Source organism: Pseudophryne corroboree, chromosome 8, assembly GCF_028390025.1.
Source record: "Pseudophryne corroboree isolate aPseCor3 chromosome 8, aPseCor3.hap2, whole genome shotgun sequence".
In the NCBI taxonomy this organism is placed as follows: domain Eukaryota; kingdom Metazoa; phylum Chordata; class Amphibia; order Anura; family Myobatrachidae; genus Pseudophryne; species Pseudophryne corroboree.
Genome location: NC_086451.1, coordinates 72,858,118 through 72,879,053, shown reverse-complemented (window position 1 = coordinate 72,879,053; position 20,936 = coordinate 72,858,118). Strand labels below are relative to the sequence as shown.

At 47.4% G+C, this 20,936-nt stretch overlaps 1 protein-coding gene across 8 annotated transcripts in view; it reads left to right on the top strand.

Annotated features, from left to right (window-relative positions):
- Nucleotides 1–20,936, top strand: part of PIP5KL1 (phosphatidylinositol-4-phosphate 5-kinase like 1) — a 158,594-nt gene that overhangs the window by 127,272 nt on the left and 10,386 nt on the right. For all 8 annotated transcript variants that reach the window (XM_063936655.1, XM_063936656.1, XM_063936654.1 and 5 more), the window contains one exon: nt 3,358–3,520. In XM_063936655.1, the coding sequence (XP_063792725.1) occupies nt 3,358–3,520 (163 nt within the window). The remainder of the gene's footprint in view (nt 1–3,357; nt 3,521–20,936) is intronic.

Below are 20,936 nucleotides of genomic sequence, written 5' to 3'. Positions count from 1 at the left end.
CCACTGAAAATAGGGCGTGCCAACATGACTGTCACCTACACCCTGCGTTGCCTCTCAGCACACTATCACCTACCCCTTGTGTCGTCTCTCAGCACACCTTCATTCAATTTTTGCACATTATGGCAGTAGTTTCCTATTTACACAGTACACAGGTAGAGTCCTCTTTTTACACAGTACGCAGGCAGAGTCTCCTTTTTACACAGTACACAGGCAGAGTCCCCTTTTTACACAGTACATACAGTGCCAGATACACATTGAACCCACAGTGCCAGATACACATTGAACCCACAGTGCCAGATACACATTGAACCCACAGTGTCAGATACACATTGAACCCACAGTGCCAGATACACATTACCCTACAGTGCCAGATACACATTACCCCACAGTGCCAGATACACATTGCCCCCCCTACGCTCACCGCTACCATCTGCCATGTGAGGGGAGGAGAGCACAGCGCCTCTCCTGCCTCTTAATGCACCATGAAGTCCCGTCTCCGGTGGCCGGCTGTGGGTATCTTGGCAACGGTTCGTTAGCCAATCAGGAGCCGGACCGCGAGCTCTGATTGGCAAACAAACCAAACCAATGAGACTTGCCCCGCCGCCGCCGGAGACCTCAGACCAGACACTGAGCACATTGAAGGGCAGGAGAGGCGCTGCGCTCTCCTCCCCTACCATAGCAGCGGGATGGGGGACGGCCCGGGGGCGAGTGGGCATGACTTCCTGGCCGCCGGGGGTGCCCCCCTCTGCTGGGCCTGCCAAAGCGCCCAGGGCTTGAACCCCCCTTAGTTAAGCCTCTGGATGATGTTGCCAGATTTATCAATTTCCGGAATGCAAACTATTCCCGATATTGGCCCCTGCAGTCTATATACCGTATACCTGTCCGACAAAGGGTTCCCCTGGAAACCTCCCTGGAAGTAACCACTTTGTATGTGCGGTCAGTGGGAACTCGCATATGCAAAAACCCTTGGGCGCCATCACAGCCCATTGCAGGGATGGACGGGCTCCTTTCAGAGCCCCTGTCCCTGCGGGTTTTTATTGATACATGCCGCCGATGTGATCGCTAATATCGCGCCCAGATCGCAGTCAATGATTAATGGTCCCCCAAATCTCTTAGACTGCCTTTTGTGAAATGTGTCACTTTAATGTCTTTAAAACTTTTTTTTTTTACAATTGATGAAGACCCTGGAGATCTCCTACTCATCCTCCTCATCATCATCATCCTCCTCCTCTATATTTTGATATTTTTATGGTGTGAGGATTGCCCTTTTACACTCCTACACATGTGCCCTGGCTGCACCTTTACTTAATTTCAATAACCATTGCTGCAAAATGAAATATTGTGTTTGGTTTTGTACCTTTCTGCAAAACAAGGTACAGCGGTGATCCCATTCTGTACTTAGGACCTGATACTGATTTGGAAGTAAAGGGAAAAAAAAAAAGCAAGTAACTTTGTATCTGAAACACACCATGATGCAATGCAAGGGAAGCAACTACATGTGTATTTGTTTCTCTGCAGGGTAAATACTGGCTGCATTTGCATGTAGCCCACAAATGTTAGACAGCTTTATTTATACACTGCAATTTAGATTTCAGTTTGGACACACCCCACCCATATCTATTCTGTCTGCACATGTTACATCTGCCCCACTTACAGTGCAACATGGTTTTGCCCAGGTGCACAGTTACCGTATTTGCCGGCGTATAAGACGACTGGGCGTATAAGACGACCCCCAACATTTCCACTCAAAATATAGAGTTTGTTATATACTCGCCGTATAAGACTACCCCCTCTTCCGCACACCTTCCACACACCAAATAAAACGTAAAAGAACATCATATTTGATTTCAACATGTTAATTTATATTCGAATACTTATGACATGCAGGAAAACTGTCACAAGGCTGTATGCTATCAAAACATGTACAGTAAACATAAAACAGTGCAAGTTTATTAAACGTACCGTAATTCACTAAAGAAAAGACACTCCCTCCTCGGCGCAAGCAACACTCCAAGTGAACCCTATGGACGGGTAGATGCTTCTCAGGAACAGTTTCCCTTTAAAAGCCTGTATTGTACTGTACAATGGTGCAGTACTGTGGTTGGCTGTTGGCTGTATACAAAGCCTGATTGGATTGGTCCCTGCTCCCTGTCTGCCCTCCCTGTCTCCCTGTCACTAGCAGCAGTCTATTAATACCAAGTGACATTACTATATTATGACCGCAAGGGGCGGGCCGGAGCGACGCTGCTTCCCGAGCAGAACGGGCCGGTCACGCCGAAAAGGCTGGCACCCCTGTATCGCCGCAGCCACGCTGATGACTTGCCGCGGCCGCAGTGCATCGGGAGGCACTGCGGCGTATAAGACGACCCCTGGCGTATAAGACGACCCCCCTCACTTGGTGGCATGTTTTGCAGGGCTAAAAAGTCGTCTTATACGCCGGCAAATACGGTACTTTTTTTTTTTTTTTTTTTTTGCTATACTACCAATCCAGAATGAGGCTGTAAAGGTGTGTACACACTGGCTGATATATCAGCCATTCTATTGAACGGCCAATATATCGCGGGTCCGTCGGCCAGTGTGTACGGGCGATATGTCTGAACTCTGTCGTTCACAGACATATCGCGTCAGCCCTGCTGCAGAGCCGACAGCCAATGTATTGTTAGATATATATTGGCACGTCGGTGTGTGTGTACAGACAGTTAGCCATTTTGGCCATCATAAATGAGGCTCAAGTATTTCTGGATTCAGAAAGACATTGGGCTAAATGTAAAAACCTGTGAGACGCCAGAGGTGCAGGACTTTGTGCGAGAATGCCCATATTTTTAAAACGGTAATCATTTAGAAGGCAAAACCAGGCTTCTTGCAGGCTATAACATTTAGCCAATTGTATTTCAAATGTCACGAGCTACTCCAGTAAATTGTATACCTATCATAATGATTTTAGTATCTGCATTTTTGAGTGGAGTTACCCTTTAAGTAAAATAATGGCAATAAGAAAAGCATTGAGGTGTTTCAAACTGAGATTGTGCAACATACTACAAAGATGCCAAAAGCTCTTAGGTCATGTGTTTTGTTTCAGAAATGTATTCTAGTCCGACACGGAATCAATGTAATGGTGACTATGCCTTGCCAATAGACCATTGTGTCCCCAAGCTATTGTACTGTGAGATGATTATTGTGTCTTAATTAAAAAAGACTGGAGAGCTCAGGGTCATGAGAATAGGGAAGTGAAGACAAATAATGGAACTGTACTGAATTGTGAACTGACTGGCATGATCTTAAAGACTAGAGGCCTGGTTCAGAGGAGGACGCAGGAGTGATTGGTGCATGCTATAACCCCCTCCTCTCCTCCCTCAGATCAGCAGCGCTCCTGGCTGCTCCGTCAGACTGAGCTGGACACCCATTTCCTTCAGGACCTCAATGTTCTGGATTACAGTCTCCTTGTAGGATTTCAGACCCTGCACCCAGATGAGAAGAACCAGAACTGGTCTCTAGCCAACCTCATTGTCCGCACTAAGAGGTGAGCACAGACACATGAAACATGAAACTGTAAATTACCATTATTTCCCAAATCACCTAGGTTCTCAGCCCTGTACCATTTATAGCAATCTAATGTCACACAGGGTCTGATTCAGGTCGGACGTAAACGCACGGTCCTCATCTTCTACCCGGCAACCTGTTTATTTATTTATTACACGTTTTCATGACGTATGTTTTTGCCCTGATGTTTTGCCCACTTTCTGCACTTGCACAAAGGAACTGAGATGGGAGTTGGTGGGGGTGTATAGACACGGTATCCGGTCAGATGGTCGACCGTGTTAAGGTCGACCACTATTGGTCAACATTGACGTGGTCGACATGGACAAATGGTCGACACATGAAAAGGTTGACATGAATTTTTCACATTTTTATTTCTTTTATGGAACTTTTTCATACTTTATGATCCACGTGGACTACGATTGGGAACGGTAACCTGTGCTGAGCACAGCGGTAGCGGAGCGAGGCAGCTTGCCCGAAGCATGGCGAGCGAAGCAACGCGGTGCACTTTACGCAGAAAACGACACCAAAAAAAGTAAAAAAAACTCATGTCAACCTTCTCATGTGTCGACCATGTCAGTGTAGACCAATAGTGGTCGACCTAATGAGTGTCGACCTTAACATTGTCGACCATTCATACCGGAACCTATAGACATAGCCAGAACACAGTAAGGGCGTGGTGACCCAAAGATTATGACATCACAGGTGCATGTGTCTTGTTGGTGGGGGGAGTGCAAGCTGCACAGAGGATGATGGTCGCTGGCTCTGCCTGGTCACTAAACACATCTAATTGTGCTGTGGCTGCGCTCTAATAGTAGAATTCCAGTGCTGAGAGAGCACAGAATAATACACACGAAAGCCTGCAGTGCAGGACATTGCATTAAAAGGGATGTAGTTATGTGACTGGCGGTCAGGAGACTATTGAAAGCCTGACTAACAGGGACTGTTCCCATTCGTGGGTGTCCGTAACACCAATAGAGTAGGAATAGAACCTGTAGCTTTGTTGCACTCGCCCCCAAGGGAGCCTAACTGGCGGTTATCCATACCCAAGCCCATTAGAAAACACATAAGCAGTCAAACTCACATATCAACACAAAAACCAACAAAAAATAAGCTGAGGGGAGAGTAGTCCCTTACTCAGACTGACGGGGGAGGGGGCATACTATTAAAGTGGACGCTGACGGGGGAGGGGGCATACTATTAGAGTGGACGCTGACGGGGGAGGGGGCATACTATTAGAGTGGACGCTGACGGGGGAGGGGGCATACTATTAGAGTGGACGCTGACGGGGGAGGGGGCATACTATTAGAGTGGACGCTGACGGGGGAGGGGGCATACTATTAGAGTGGACGCTGACGGGGGAGGGGGCATACTATTAGAGTGGACGCTGACGGGGGAGGGGACATACTATTAGAGTGGACGCTGACGGGGGAGGGGGCATACTATTAGAGTGGACGCTGACGGGGGAGGGGGCATACTATTAGAGTGGACGCTGACGGGGGGGGGGGGGGGCATACTATTAGAGTGAAAGTGTTATGTTTAGATCTTGTTTTGGTTTGCTTTTAAAATGTTGGGTACTTTCCGGCCATTTACTGTAACGTGTATGAATTGTGTGCTGTGTTTTTGCTCACCTGGTTTTATTTTTCTGTAATCAGTGTTTTTTGGCAGTCACAGACATGCAGGAACAATAAGAGAATCATAAAGTACAGTCGTATTGTTAGTGTGTTTTCCAACATAACAAGAAACAGGGGGGAAACAAATACACACTAATATGGAGGCGGGTGGGGCATGATTGCTGACTTCTGGCCTGCCCCCTATGGAAGGGGGGCACCCAGGTCAGTAAGGCAGAAGTGGGCAGAGTGTGGACGTGATGGCACAATTACTAGCATTATAAAATGGGATGGGGCCACAAGGAGTTAATTCAGCGCCAGTCACGATATGGGGTGCCCAGACCGCCCACTCTTCTGTGGGACCAAAAGCATGACCCAAGATTTGGGAGCCCCCGGGACATTTCGGGTGAGTAAGCAAGTTTGAAGGGGAGGGGGGGTATTGAGGGAAGAACGCCAATAAGGAGGTGTGAGAAAGGGGGTCTGAGTACAAAGGGTGTTGGAGAGTGGTAAAATTAAAGGCTAAAGGTCATCTATTGGATAAATGGCGACTGCAATAGGTCAGTACCAAACCGTCCCGTTTCTACGGACAAGCCCTATACTCCGCAGATTTGTAGTCTATCTGGGCAAACCTTCTAGCATTGAACCTGCTTGGAAAGGGATAGTCTTCCATGTCCATGTAAATTCAATTCTTATAAACCATATAGATATCGGTGGAGGATGAGGGGCCTTCCAGTAGACTGGGGTTACAGATTTTGCAGCATTAATTACCATGTTTGAGAGGAGGCTTCTTGTGTTTAGACATGCTTAGGTCTAGAAGATTAAGCAGCCAGTATCAGATGGCGTCTTATCCCCAACCACAGCCCTGGTGATCCGGATGACCATATCCCAGAACTCCGCAGTCTTGGGGAGTTTTTGCCCATCTTGTACTCACAGTGAAGCTGCACCTCCTGACGTGTTCTTGGTGCATCTGCTCATGTTATTCGCAGGCAGGGAGAGGCATATTTACTACCTATGCAGACTGTTCAGTGCCTGCGTTCTCTCATCTGCAAATGATAGTGAATTAGGCCCTTGGTTTAGAACCACTGGGACACCCTCCCTAATGAGTAATTAGACACTTAGAACGTTTTAATTATCTTAATTTGGCCAATAATGACATGTCATTATTGGCATGAAAATGTGCAAAATGCAGGAATCCCGGTTAATTGAAGTGGGACAGGTTTATAGGGGTGCTGTATGAATGGGACAGTTGTTTTTACGATTGCAGGTGGGTGTTAGAGGTGTTTTGGAAGTTTTTTGTTTGCAATTACACAAATATATACTTTGTTTATCCACCCCTAAGTATAACAGTCATTTGACACAATTTAAGAACTCTAAATACTTTTATTATGGCCATTAATATACTTCTATACTGGCCTAGGTGGTCATTCCGAGTTGATCGCATGTAGCAACTTTTTGCTGCTCATGCGATCAACTTGACGCCGCCTATGGGGGAGTGTATTTTAGCATAGTAGGGATGCGATCGCTTGTGCAGCCCTGCTATGCTAAAAAAGTTTCCTGCAAAACAAGAGCAGGGTCAGACCTACTTACCTTGTGCGACGGATCCAGCGACGAAGGTCCCGGGATTGACGTCAGACAACCGCCCTCCAAACGCCTGGACACACCTGCGTTCGGATCTCCACGCCCGGAAAACGGTGAGTAGATGCCCCGGAACGCCTCCTCCCTGTCAATCTTCTTGCAATCACTTTCTGCTTTGTTCTGGCAGCCGTCGCCGGGCAACAACGCGAGTGTGCAATGCGGCCGCTGCGCATGTGCTGTTCCAACCCGTTCGAACCGCTGCGTGCGAACGGGTCGGAATGACCCCCTAATTCAGTAAGGATTGCAGTTGCAAAGCTGCTGCAATCCTTTGCAATGCAAATGCAGGATGATAAAGCTGATTATTTATCTTATAACATTCACTACATATTGGTAAGAGACTCAGTACGCAATTGGCGTACGGGGTACCGTAAGGGTACGCACTTAGCGTAGCAGACGCTTAGCCGTGGTCGAGACGCACGAGCGGCACGTTCGCTCACGGCTTACGCTAGGTATCGAGCACGCTATAGGCGGCCCGAGTACCGTAATGCTACGCAACTAGCGTAGTGGACGCTGTGCCCACGGGAGGAACACGAGCGGCGCAGACGCTCGCAGGATGACACACAGTAAACCTTGTATGCAACACACAGAAAGGATAAGCTTATACTGTAAACCTTAATACTGAAATACTGTTATGATATAACGCTTCTTAACCTTGTTAATATAAAAGCTGCTTGAGCGATTGAGACGCTCTGAATACCCTCAGTAATGTAATAAACACACAATACCTTGCTAAGGTTCCAAAACCTTTACTAACGAGATTTAGTTATGCGAAAAGGGAAATTACAGTTAACATCTTATACACTACAGGCTAACATCAATATCTAACAGAATAACTACACATAAATATACAATAGCGTCTTAATCCTATACAATAACAGAGAGAGAGAGAGAGAGAGAGAATGTGGCAAAATACAGTCCGAGAATAAGGTGGTCACAGAGAGAACTTACACACTGGGGAATGATCGCTGCGCAGTCCTGGTACCAGCTCTCTAGTTAGTCAATGATGAAAACCGTTGTGGAGAGTAGACTGAGCTGGTCCAAGCTGGCTGTTCTTATATACACTGCATACAGTACACTACAAGGGGACCTATAATCTCATTGTTCATTGGACACAGGAATGTCTCCTCGCATTATAACAAAAGGTCATAGGTTAGTTTAAACAGGTGGGCTGTGACTATATCAAACTGCTCAGGTGGGAGGGAATCTCAGGATTCCCGCCGCATGGATAATGAACCGCAAATATAGTAAATGTCCAGAAACTACTTATAGGCATAACTATACGCAGGAGCGATTAATCTTTACCTAACCAGCACCGGATTGTTTCTAATAAAATGTTCTTTAGTTAGGTACCAAACACCATCGTTCAAACCCTGTCTGACCCTTCGTATCATGCAAAGAGGAATTCCTCTGTCCACTGACCAGTTACACTAAACAAACTTACAGTTATTATTAAGGGGAACATTACCTATAAATCATACTATTCAGATTAACTATGTAACGGTTGAGTCGCCCGCTAGACGCACACAAACTGTACCGTAAATGCACATACCACGCGCCTGAGCGCACGGCCGTGGAGGCGCTGTCACGCAACTGCGAGTATGTGCACGTGCAGCAGGCAAGCGCATGGGGTGAATATATGGCAACGTGCAGCATGATATTTTTCGACTTTGACAAGGAGGATGTGCAGGAGGATGTGCAGGAGGATGTGCAGGAGGATGTGCAGGAGGTGCAGGAGGATGTGCATACCACCTCTTCCTGCATTTGTGATGTCATCACATCTGTGATGAACATCGCAACTAATCATCTGCAATGGCAGGCTGAGTAAGCCTGAGCTTACTTAGGCTTGACATCGCAGGTGGCCTTGCCAGACAAAGGAAATTGCGTCCACGACGCAGTCCTTGGCCTCGCCACTCCTACGCCCGTTTCCGGCAACGCTGGCAACACCCGCTCCTCCCCGCGAATGCCTCTGCCTGTCACTCATGCTTGCGATGCGATCGCGGGACACGATCTGCACATGCACAGAATGGATCCTGAGCGTGCGCAGTTCCTGACTATAGGGAAATGCAGGAAGAATTGCTTCTGAGATCCTTACTGAATTAGACCCAATGGGGTATATTTACTAAGCTCCTGATTTTGACCGAGATGGTGTTTTTTCTTCAAAGTGTCATCTCGGGAATTTACTAAACTCAAATCTCAGCAGTGATGAGGGCATTCGTATTTTTTTTACGGCTGTGCAGTAAAAATACGAATTAATACACCATCGGTCAAACGCGGCTGTTTAGGTATAGAACTCGGTCATTTACTAAGCATTCGTATTTGAAATCTCTACCGTGAAAATGCATTTGCGGCCATGAAACAATGCAAATCGTAAAAAAAGCCTAAAAAAGACCTGCTTTTGAGAAGCGTGTTTACATGTGTTTCCAATTCTACATTACTCACACCTGAATTTTTGGACCTTTAAAAGGGACCCAATCACATTTTTAACATCTCTCACTCTGAAATGTCTGCTACCGTGTGTAGTACTGATTTCTTGTTTGCTGGGGGATACCTGAGCCTGCTCCATGAGGCAACAATAAACCAAGGCCAGGAAACTGAACATTGTCAGCAGGTTGTACAGGTTCCGCGTAGGCTGGGCAGGCCTGGTTTTTTTAGGGGGCGTTTAAACTTGAACAAATTGCCCGATGACCAGGTTATACAGATGGTCCGGCTAAATATATGAAACATTTTCCGTCTGTATGACCTTGTCAAACTGAACCTAGACCCTGAGACTGCACGCTCTCGCTCTGTCTCAGGCCTGCACAAACTCCTGGCTGTATTGCACTTTATGGCTAATGGCAGCTTCCAGCCTGTGACTGGCAATGTAATTAGTATCTCACAGGCCACCTTTTCTAAATATTTAATTCAGGTGAGTTAAAACATACATACACGTCTATGTCTAAGTGGTGCTTCTGTTATGTAATATAACACAGTATTGTATTGATTACAGGTCATGACACTCACCTTAAATTTTGTAATGTCCACTCAGGTTTTGGTTGTCTTGGATGCCCACATAGATGCCTCTCTCTGCTTCCCTACCCAGGAGTCGCAGTGGCATGCAGTCAGGGTAGCTTTCTCTGAGCTTGCTGGCATGCCCAATGTGCTGGGTGCCATAGATTGCACACACGTTGAGCTGAGCCCACCTAGGGGCAGGCAATATATTTATACCAATAGACATCTGGGCCAATCCACTAATGTGCAGGTGGTTTGTGTAGCAAATTGAACAATACACATTTCTCTGACGTCCTAGTGGATGCTGGGAACTCCGTAAGGACCATGGGGAATAGCGGCTCCGCAGGAGACTGGGCACAAAAGTAAAAGCTTTAGGACTACCTGGTGTGCACTGGCTCCTCCCCCTATGACCCTCCTCCAAGCCCCAGTTAGATTTTTGTGCCCGAACGAGAAGGGTGCACACTAGGTGGCTTAGTGAAAAAGTTTAAGTATAGGTATTTTATTTTCAGTGAGTCCTGCTGGCAACAGGTTCACTGCACCGAGTGACTAAGGGCAGAAGAAGCGAACTCACCTGCGTGCAGAGTGGATTGGGCTTCTTAGGCTACTGGACATTAGCTCCAGAGGGACGATCACAGGCTCAGCCATGGATGGGTCCCAGAGCCGCGCCGCCGGCCCCCTTACAGAGCCAGAAGACAGAAGAGGTCCGGGAAATCGGCGGCAGAAGACGTCCTGTCTTCAATAAGGTAGCGCACAGCACCGCAGCTGTGCGCCATTGCTCTCAGCACACTTCACACTCCGGTCACTGAGGGTGCAGGGCGCTGGGGGGGGGCGCCCTGAGACGCAATAAAAACACCTTAGATGGCGAAAAATACATCACATATAGCTCCTGGGCTATATGGATGCATTTAACCCCTGCCAGTTTTCCTTAAAAAAGCGGGAGAAAGGCCGCCGAGAAGGGGGCGGAGCCTATCTCCTCAGCACACAAGCTCCATTTTCCCTCACAGCTCCGCTGGAAGGACGTCTCCCTGACTCTCCCCTGCAGTCCTGCACTACAGAATCAGGGTAAAACAAGAGAGGGGGGGCACTAATTTGGCAGATTAATCAATACAGCAGCTATATAAGGGAAAAACACTTATATAAGGTTATCCCTGTATATATATAGCGCTCTGGTGTGTGCTGGCAAACTCTCCCTCTGTCTCCCCAAAGGGCTAGTGGGGTCCTGTCCTCTATCAGAGCATTCCCTGTGTGTGTGCTGTGTGTCGGTACGTTTGTGTCGACATGTATGAGGAGGAAAATGGTATGGAGGCGGAGCAATTGCCTGTAATAGTGATGTCACCCCCTAGGGAGTCGACACCTGACTGGATGGTCTTATGGAAGGAATTACGTGATAGCGTCAGCACTTTACAAAAGACTGTTGACGACATGAGACAGCCGGCAAATCAGTTAGTACCTGTCCAGGCGTCTCAAACACCGTCAGGGGCTCTAAAGCGCCCGTTACCTCAGATGGTCGACACAGACCCAGACACGGACACTGACTCCAGTGTCGACGGTGAGGAAACAAACGTGATTTCCAGTAGGGCCACACGTTACATGATCACGGCAATGAAGGAGGTTTTGAACATTTCTGATACTACAGGTACCACAAAAAAGGGTATTATGTGGGGTGTGAAAAAACTACCCGTAGTTTTTCCTGAATCAGATGAATTAAATGAGGTGTGTGATGAAGCGTGGGTTTCCCCCGATAAAAAACTGCTAATTTCTAAAAAATTATTGGCATTATACCCTTTCTTGCCAGAGGTTAGGGCGCGTTGGGAAACAACCCCTAGGGTAGATAAGGCGCTCACACGCTTATCAAAACAAGTGGCGTTACCGTCTCCTGATACGGCCGCCCTCAAGGAGCCAGCTGATAGGAAGTGTCACGATCCGGGTATCTGGACGCCATTACTTACCCTTCAGATGCCTCCTAAGGCTGGCTCAGCGTTCCAGGTAGAGATGAGCGCCTGAAATTTTTCGGGTTTTGTGTTTTGGTTTTGGGTTCGGTTCCGCGGCCGTGTTTTGGGTTCGAACGCGTTTTGGCAAAACCTCACCGAATTATTTTTGTCGGATTCGGGTGTGTTTTGGATTCGGGTGTTTTTTTCCAAAAACACTAAAAAACAGCTTAAATCATAGAATTTGGGGGTCATTTTGATCCCAAAGTATTATTAACCTCAAAAACCACAATTTACACTCATTTTCAGTCTATTCTGAATACCTCACACCTCACAATATTATTTTTAGTCCTAAAATTTGCACCGAGGTCGCTGTGTGAGTAAGATAAGCGACCCTAGTGGCCGACACAAACACCGGGCCCATCTAGGAGTGGCACTGCAGTGTCACGCAGGATGTCCCTTCCAAAAAACCCTCCCCAAACAGCACATGACGCAAAGAAAAAAAGAGGCGCAATGAGGTAGCTGTGTGAGTAAGATTAGCGACCCTAGTGGCCGACACAAACACCGGGCCCATCTAGGAGTGGCACTGCAGTGTCACGCAGGATGTCCCTTCCAAAAAACCCTCCCCAAACAGCACATGACGCAAAGAAAAAAAGAGGCGCAATGAGGTAGCTGTGTGAGTAAGATTAGCGACCCTAGTGGCCGACACAAACACCGGGCCCATCTAGGAGTGGCACTGCAGTGTCACGCAGGATGTCCCTTCCAAAAAACCCTCCCCAATCAGCACATGATGCAAAGAAAAAGAAAAGAAAAAAGAGGTGCAAGATGGAATTATCCTTGGGCCCTCCCACCCACCCTTATGTTGTATAAACAAAACAGGACATGCACACTTTAACCAACCCATCATTTCAGTGACAGGGTCTGCCACACGACTGTGACTGATATGACGGGTTGGTTTGGACCCCCCCCAAAAAAGAAGCAATTAATCTCTCCTTGCACAAACTGGCTCTACAGAGGCAAGATGTCCACCTCATCTTCACCCTCCGATATATCACCGTGTACATCCCCCTCCTCACAGATTATCAATTCGTCCCCACTGGAATCCACCATCTCAGCTCCCTGTGTACTTTGTGGAGGCAATTGCTGCTGGTCAATGTCTCCGCGGAGGAATTGATTATAATTCATTTTAATGAACATCATCTTCTCCACATTTTCTGGATGTAACCTCGTACGCCGATTGCTGACAAGGTGAGCGGCGGCACTAAACACTCTTTCGGAGTACACACTTGTGGGAGGGCAACTTAGGTAGAATAAAGCCAGTTTGTGCAAGGGCCTCCAAATTGCCTCTTTTTCCTGCCAGTATAAGTACGGACTGTGTGACGTGCCTACTTGGATGCGGTCACTCATATAATCCTCCACCATTCTATCAATGTTGAGAGAATCATATGCAGTGACAGTAGACGACATGTCCGTAATCGTTGGCAGGTCCTTCAGTCCGGACCAGATGTCAGCATCAGCAGTCGCTCCAGACTGCCCTGCATCACCGCCAGCGGGTGGGCTCGGAATTCTGAGCCTTTTCCTCGCACCCCCAGTTGCGGGAGAATGTGAAGGAGGAGATGTTGACAGGTCGCGTTCCGCTTGACTTGACAATTTTGTCACCAGCAGGTCTTTCAACCCCAGCAGACCTGTGTCTGCCGGAAAGAGAGATCCAAGGTAGGCTTTAAATCTAGGATCGAGCACGGTGGCCAAAATGTAGTGCTCTGATTTCAACAGATTGACCACCCGTGAATCCTTGTTAAGCGAATTAAGGGCTGCATCCACAAGTCCCACATGCCTAGCGGAATCGCTCCGTGTTAGCTCCTTCTTCAATGCCTCCAGCTTCTTCTGCAAAAGCCTGATGAGGGGAATGACCTGACTCAGGCTGGCAGTGTCTGAACTGACTTCACGTGTGGCAAGTTCAAAGGGCATCAGAACCTTGCACAACGTTGAAATCATTCTCCACTGCACTTGAGACAGGTGCATTCCATCTCCTATATCGTGCTCAATTGTATAGGCTTGAATGGCCTTTTGCTGCTCCTCCAACCTCTGAAGCATATAGAGGGTTGAATTCCACCTCGTTACCACTTCTTGCTTCAGATGATGGCAGGGCAGGTTCAGTAGTTTTTGGTGGTGCTCCAGTCTTCTGTACGTGGTGCCTGTACGCCGAAAGTGTCCCGCAATTTTTCTGGCCACCGACAGCATCTCTTGCACGCCCCTGTCGTTTTTTAAAAAATTCTGCACCACCAAATTCAAGGTATGTGCAAAACATGGGACGTGCTGGAATTTGCCCATATTTAATGCACACACAATATTGCTGGCGTTGTCCGATGCCACAAATCCACAGGAGAGTCCAATTGGGGTAAGCCATTCCGCGATGATCTTCCTCAGTTGCCGTAAGAGGTTTTCAGCTGTGTGCGTATTCTGGAAAGCGGTGATACAAAGCGTAGCCTGCCTAGGAAAGAGTTGGCGTTTGCGAGATGCTGCTACTGGTGCCGCCGCTGCTGTTCTTGCGGCGGGAGTCCATACATCTACCCAGTGGGCTGTCACAGTCATATAGTCCTGACCCTGCCCTGCTCCACTTGTCCACATGTCCGTGGTTAAGTGGACATTGGGTACAACTGCATTTTTTAGGAGACTGGTGAGTCTTTTTCTGACGTCCGTGTACATTCTCGGTATCGCCTGCCTAGAGAAGTGGAACCTAGATGGTATTTGGTAACGGGGGCACACTGCCTCAATAAATTGTCTAGTTCCCTGTGAACTAACGGCGGATACCGGACGCACGTCTAACACCAACATAGTTGTCAAGGACTCAGTTATCCGCTTTGCAGTAGGATGACTGCTGTGATATTTCATCTTCCTCGCAAAGGACTGTTGAACAGTCAATTGCTTACTGGAAGTAGTACAAGTGGGCTTACGACTTCCCCTCTGGGATGACCATCGACTCCCAGCGGCAACAACAGCAGCGCCAGCAGCAGTAGGCGTTACACGCAAGGATGCATCGGAGGAATCCCAGGCAGGAGAGGACTCGTCAGACTTGCCAGTGACATGGCCTGCAGGACTATTGGCATTCCTGGGGAAGGAGGAAATTGACACTGAGGGAGTTGGTGGGGTGGTTTGCGTGAGCTTGGTTACAAGAGGAAGGGATTTACTGGTCAGTGGACTGCTTCCGCTGTCACCCAAAGTTTTTGAACTTGTCACTGACTTATTATGAATGCGCTGCAGGTGACGTATAAGGGAGGATGTTCCGAGGTGGTTAACGTCCTTACCCCTACTTATTACAGCTTGACAAAGGGAACACACGGCTTGACACCTGTTGTCCGCATTTCTGGTGAAATACCTCCACACCGAAGAGCTGATTTTTTTGGTATTTTCACCTGGCATGTCAACGGCCATATTCCTCCCACGGACAACAGGTGTCTCCCCGGGTGCCTGACTTAAACAAACCACCTCACCATCAGAATCCTCCTGGTCAATTTCCTCCCCAGCGCCAGCAACACCCATATCCTCCTCATCCTGGTGTACTTCAACACTGACATCTTCAATCTGACTATCAGGAACTGGACTGCGGGTGCTCCTTCCAGCACTTGCAGGGGGCATGCAAATAGTGGAAGGCGCATGCTCTTCACGTCCAGTGTTGGGAAGGTCAGGCATCGCAAACGACACAATTGGACTCTCCTTGTGGATTTGGGATTTCAAAGAACGCACAGTTCTTTGCGGTGCTTTTGCCAGCTTGAGTCTTTTCAGTTTTCTAGCGAGAGGCTGAGTGCTTCCATCCTCATGTGAAGCTGAACCACTAGCCATGAACATAGGCCAGGGCCTCAGCCGTTCCTTGCCACTCCGTGTGGTAAATGGCATATTGGCAAGTTTACGCTTCTCCTCCGACAATTTTATTTTAGGTTTTGGAGTCCTTTTTTTTCTGATATTTGGTGTTTTGGATTTGACATGCTCTGTACTATGACATTGGGCATCGGCCTTGGCAGACGACGTTGCTGGCATTTCATCGTCTCGGCCATGACTAGTGGCAGCAGCTTCAGCACGAGGTGGAAGTGGATCTTGATCTTTCCCTAATTTTGGAACCTCAACTTTTTTGTTCTCCATATTTTATAGGCAGAACTAAAAGGCACCTCAGGTAAACAATGGAGATGGATGGATTGGATACTAGTATACAATTATGGACGGACTGCCACGGTTAGGTGGTATAAAAAAACCACGGTTAGGTGGTATATATTATAATAATAATACAATTATGGATGGACGGACTGCCTGCCGACTGCCGACACAGAGGTAGCCACAGCCGTGAACTACCGCACTGTACACTGGTTGATAAAGAGATAGTAGTATACTCGTAACAACTAGTATGACACTATGACGACGGTATAAAGAATGAAAAAAAAACCACGGTTAGGTGGTATATATTATAATAATAATACAATTATGGATGGACGGACTGCCTGCCGACTGCCGACACAGAGGTAGCCACAGCCGTGAACTACCGCACTGTACACTGGTTGATAAAGAGATAGTAGTATACTCGTAACAACTAGTATGACACTATGACGACGGTATAAAGAATGAAAAAAAAACCACGGTTAGGTGGTATATATTATAATAATAATACAATTATGGATGGACGGACTGCCTGCCGACTGCCGACACAGAGGTAGCCACAGCCGTGAACTACCGCACTGTACACTGGTTGATAAAGAGATAGTAGTATACTCGTAACAACTAGTATGACACTATGACGACGGTATAAAGAATGAAAAAAAAACCACGGTTAGGTGGTATATATTATAATAATAATACAATTATGGATGGACGGACTGCCTGCCGACTGCCGACACAGAGGTAGCCACAGCCGTGAACTACCGCACTGTACACTGGTTGATAAAGAGATAGTAGTATACTCGTAACAACTAGTATGACACTATGACGACGGTATAAAGAATGCAAAAAAAACCACAGTTAGGTGGTATATATTATAATAATAATACAATTATGGATGGACGGACTGCCTGCCGACTGCCGACACAGAGGTAGCCACAGCCGTGAACTACCGCACTGTACACTGGTTGATAAAGAGATAGTAGTATACTCGTAACAACTAGTATGACACTATGACGGTATAAAGAATGAAAAAAAAACCACGGTTAGGTGGTATATATTATAATAATAATACAATTATGGATGGACGGACTGCCTGCCGACTGCCGACACAGAGGTAGCCACAGCCGTGAACTACCGCACTGTACACTGGTTGATAAAGAGATAGTAGTATACTCGTAACAATTAGGATGACACTATGACGGTATAAAGAATGAAAAAAAAACCACGGTTAGGTGGTAGGTATATAATAATAAATAATACAATTCTGGTCGGACGGACTGCCTGCCGTGTGCCGACACAGAGGTAGCCACAGCCGTGAACTACCGCACTGTACACTGGTTGATAAAGAGATAGTAGTATACTCGTAACAATTAGGATGACACTATGACGGTATAAAGAATGAAAAAAAAACCACGGTTAGGTGGTAGGTATATAATAATAAATAATACAATTCTGGTCGGACGGACTGCCTGCCGTGTGCCGACACAGAGGTAGCCACAGCCGTGAACTACCGCACTGTACACTGGTTGATAAAGAGATAGTAGTATACTCGTAACAATTAGGATGACACTATGACGGTATAAAGAATGAAAAAAAAACCACGGTTAGGTGGTAGGTATATAATAATAAATAATACAATTCTGGTCGGACGGACTGCCTGCCGTGTGCCGACACAGAGGTAGCCACAGCCGTGAACTACCGCACTGTACACTGGTTGATAAAGAGATAGTAGTATACTCGTAACAATTAGGATGACACTATGACGGTATAAAGAATGAAAAAAAAACCACGGTTAGGTGGTAGGTATATAATAATAAATAATACAATTCTGGTCGGACGGACTGCCTGCCGTGTGCCGACACAGAGGTAGCCACAGCCGTGAACTACCGCACTGTACACTGGTTGATAAAGAGATAGTAGTATACTCGTAACAATTAGGATGACACTATGACGGTATAAAGAATGAAAAAAAAACCACGGTTAGGTGGTAGGTATATAATAATAAATAATACAATTCTGGTCGGACGGACTGCCTGCCGTGTGCCGACACAGAGGTAGCCACAGCCGTGAACTACCGCACTGTACTGTGTCTGCTGCTAATATAGACTGGTTGATATTTAAAGAGATATTAGTAGTATACAACAATACTATACTGGTGGTCAGGCACTGGTCACCACTCCTGCAGCAAAAGTGTGCACTGTTAATTAATATAATTGTACTCCTGGCTCCTGCTAACAACCTGCAGTGCTCCCCAGTCTCCCCCACAATTAATTATAAGCTTTTAATTTATACATTGATGACTGTGCAGCACACTGGGCTGAGCTGAGTGCACACAGACTGAGTCACACTGTGTGACTGACTGTGCTGTGTATCGTTTTTTTTTTCAGGCAGAGAACGGATATAGCAGAGAGAAGTGAACGGATATATTATATTAAATAAAAGTTAACTAGCAACTGCACTGGTCACTGACTGTGGTAAACTAACTCTGTCTGCGACTCTGCACAATCTCTCTCTATCTAATCTATCTATCTCTATTCTAATGGAGAGGACGCCAGACACGTCCTCTCCCTATCAATCTCAATGCACGAGTGAAAATGGCGGCGACGCGCGGCTCCTTATATAGAATCCGAGTCTCGCGATAGAATCCGAGCCTCGCGAGAATCCGACAGCGTCATGATGACGTTCGGGCGCGCTCGGGTTAACCGAGCAAGGCGGGAAGATCCGAGTCGCTCGGACCCGTGGAAAAAAAAGTGAAGTTCGTGCGGGTTCGGATTCAAAGAAACCGAACCCGCTCATCTCTAGTTCCAGGTCCGGATCCCGCTGTTCCTGAGTTTCCACATGCAGAATGTCAGAGTGGTGATTTCATCAGCCGCGGCCTCCGCTGTGCCCGCGTGGTTAAATGTGCGCTTGTCAGTCTGGCGTCTCCTGTCTCCTGTGGCCGGCGTCGCCATTACTGTTTCAATTCTCACATGGATTACAAACCAAACTTCCCTCCAAGTGTCTGCATGGGCGCAGCCATCTTGGATTTTGTCATCTGAGCATTTCCACCAATCTGCTGTCTGTATTGTTGATTTGCATAATTGCCTAGCCAACCCCTTCCTTGCTGCAGGTATAAGTAAGCTGTGCCTGAGCAAGGAAGGCGTCAGTGCTTTGGTTGTCTAACCTAGTTCCAGTTTGTCTCTCTCCTGTGGTTGTCTTCCAGGTTCCAGCTCCTGTCTCCAGACTTCTGCTATAGAGACCCGCACCAGCATTCCATCTGCGGTGTAGCCTGACTCTCCGATCCATTCTGGACTCACCTGTTTCCAGCTACAACAATCACCTGCTTCCAGCCCAGCTTCCAGCAGTGTACAGCTTCTCTTAAAGGGCCGGTGTCCTTTCTGCAGTTTACCACTCTCCACCGGTATTATTATTTCACCGCTCTTAAACAATCACCTGCTTCCAGCCCAGCTTCCAGCAGTGTATAGCTTCTCTTAAAGGGCCGGTGTCCTTTTCTGCAGTTTACCACTCTCCACCGGAATTATTATTTCACCGCTCTCAAACTCCAAACTTCATTATTATTTCATCGCTCTCAAGTTCGTTTATTATTTAACTGGTTCCAGCCAGTATCCACTCCGTACCAACAACAGTCTGGTTCCAGCCAGTATCCACAGCAGCCGTTTTACCTTCAGCAGCCCAGCCTTTCCTGGAACATCAGCTGGTACGATCCTGGGTTCTCTCCATTGCTACAGTCAGGCCTGGTAAGGACTTTCCAACTAGAAGATTATAAGAACTGTCTCACACTACCAGTGCCTGTGGCCCTTGTCACCCTGTAGGACCCAGGAATTGTATTTATCCTCTGTTGACTTTTATGTTTCCTTTTACTGCTGCTGTGTTACGGAGTTTGTCATAATAAACATCATTGACTTTTATCCTGGTTGTCGTGGTCACGCCTTCGGGCAGTTATTCTACATGTTACTTACATGTCTAGGGGTCTGATACAACCTCCCAGGTTCCGTTACATCTCAGCCCCTACAACTGAGGCTGCCTCCCGTCAGCTCAGGCCCTCAGTTGTGACAGGAAGCTGGAAAATATCCTAAAAAGTATATACACACATACTGGTGTTATACTGCGACCAGCAATCGCCTCAGCCTGGATGTGCAGTGCTGGGGTGGCTTGGTCGGATTCCCTGACTGAAAATATTGATACCCTGGACAGGGACAGTATATTATTGACTATAGAGCATTTAAAGCAGGGGTGGGGAACCTGCGGCCCTCCAGCTGTTGTTGAACTACAGATCCCAGCATGCCCGGCAACATTTAAGCATAGCCAAATAGCAAAACTGTAGCAGGGCATGCTGGTATGTGTAGTTCAACAACAGCTGGAGAGCCAAAGGTTCCCCACCCCTGATTTAAAGGATGCATTTCTATATATGCGAGATGCACAGAGGGATATTTGCACTCTGGCATCAAGAGTAAGTGCGCTGTCCATTTCTGCCAGAAGAGGGTTATGGACGCGACAGTGGTCAGGTGATGCGGATTCCAAACGGCATATGGAAGTATTGCCGTATAAAGGGGAGGAGTTATTTGGGGTCGGTCTATCGGACCTGGTGGCCACGGCAACGGCTGGGAAATCCACCTTTTTACCCCAGGTCACCTCTCAGCAGAAAAAGACACCGTCTTTTCAGGCTCAGTCCTTTCATCCCCATAAGGGCAAGCGGGCAAAAGGCCACTCATTTCTGCCCCGGGGCAGAGGAAGGGGAAAAAGACTGCAGCAGGCAGCCTCTTCCCAGGAACAGAAGCCCTCCCCCGCTTCTGCCAAGTCCTCAGCATGACGCTGGGGCCTTACAAGCGGACTCGGGTACGGTGGGGGGTCGTCTCAAGAATTTCAGCGCGCAGTGGGCTCACTCGCAAGTGGACCCCTGGATCCTGCAGGTAGTATCTCAGGGGTACAAATTGGAATTCGAGAAGTCTCCCCCTCGCCGGTTCCTGAAGTCTGCTTTACCAACGTCTCCCTCCGACAGGGAGGCGGTATTGGAAGCCATTCACAAGCTGTATTCCCAGCAGGTGATAATCAAGGTACCCCTCCTACAACAGGAAAAGGGGTATTATTCCAC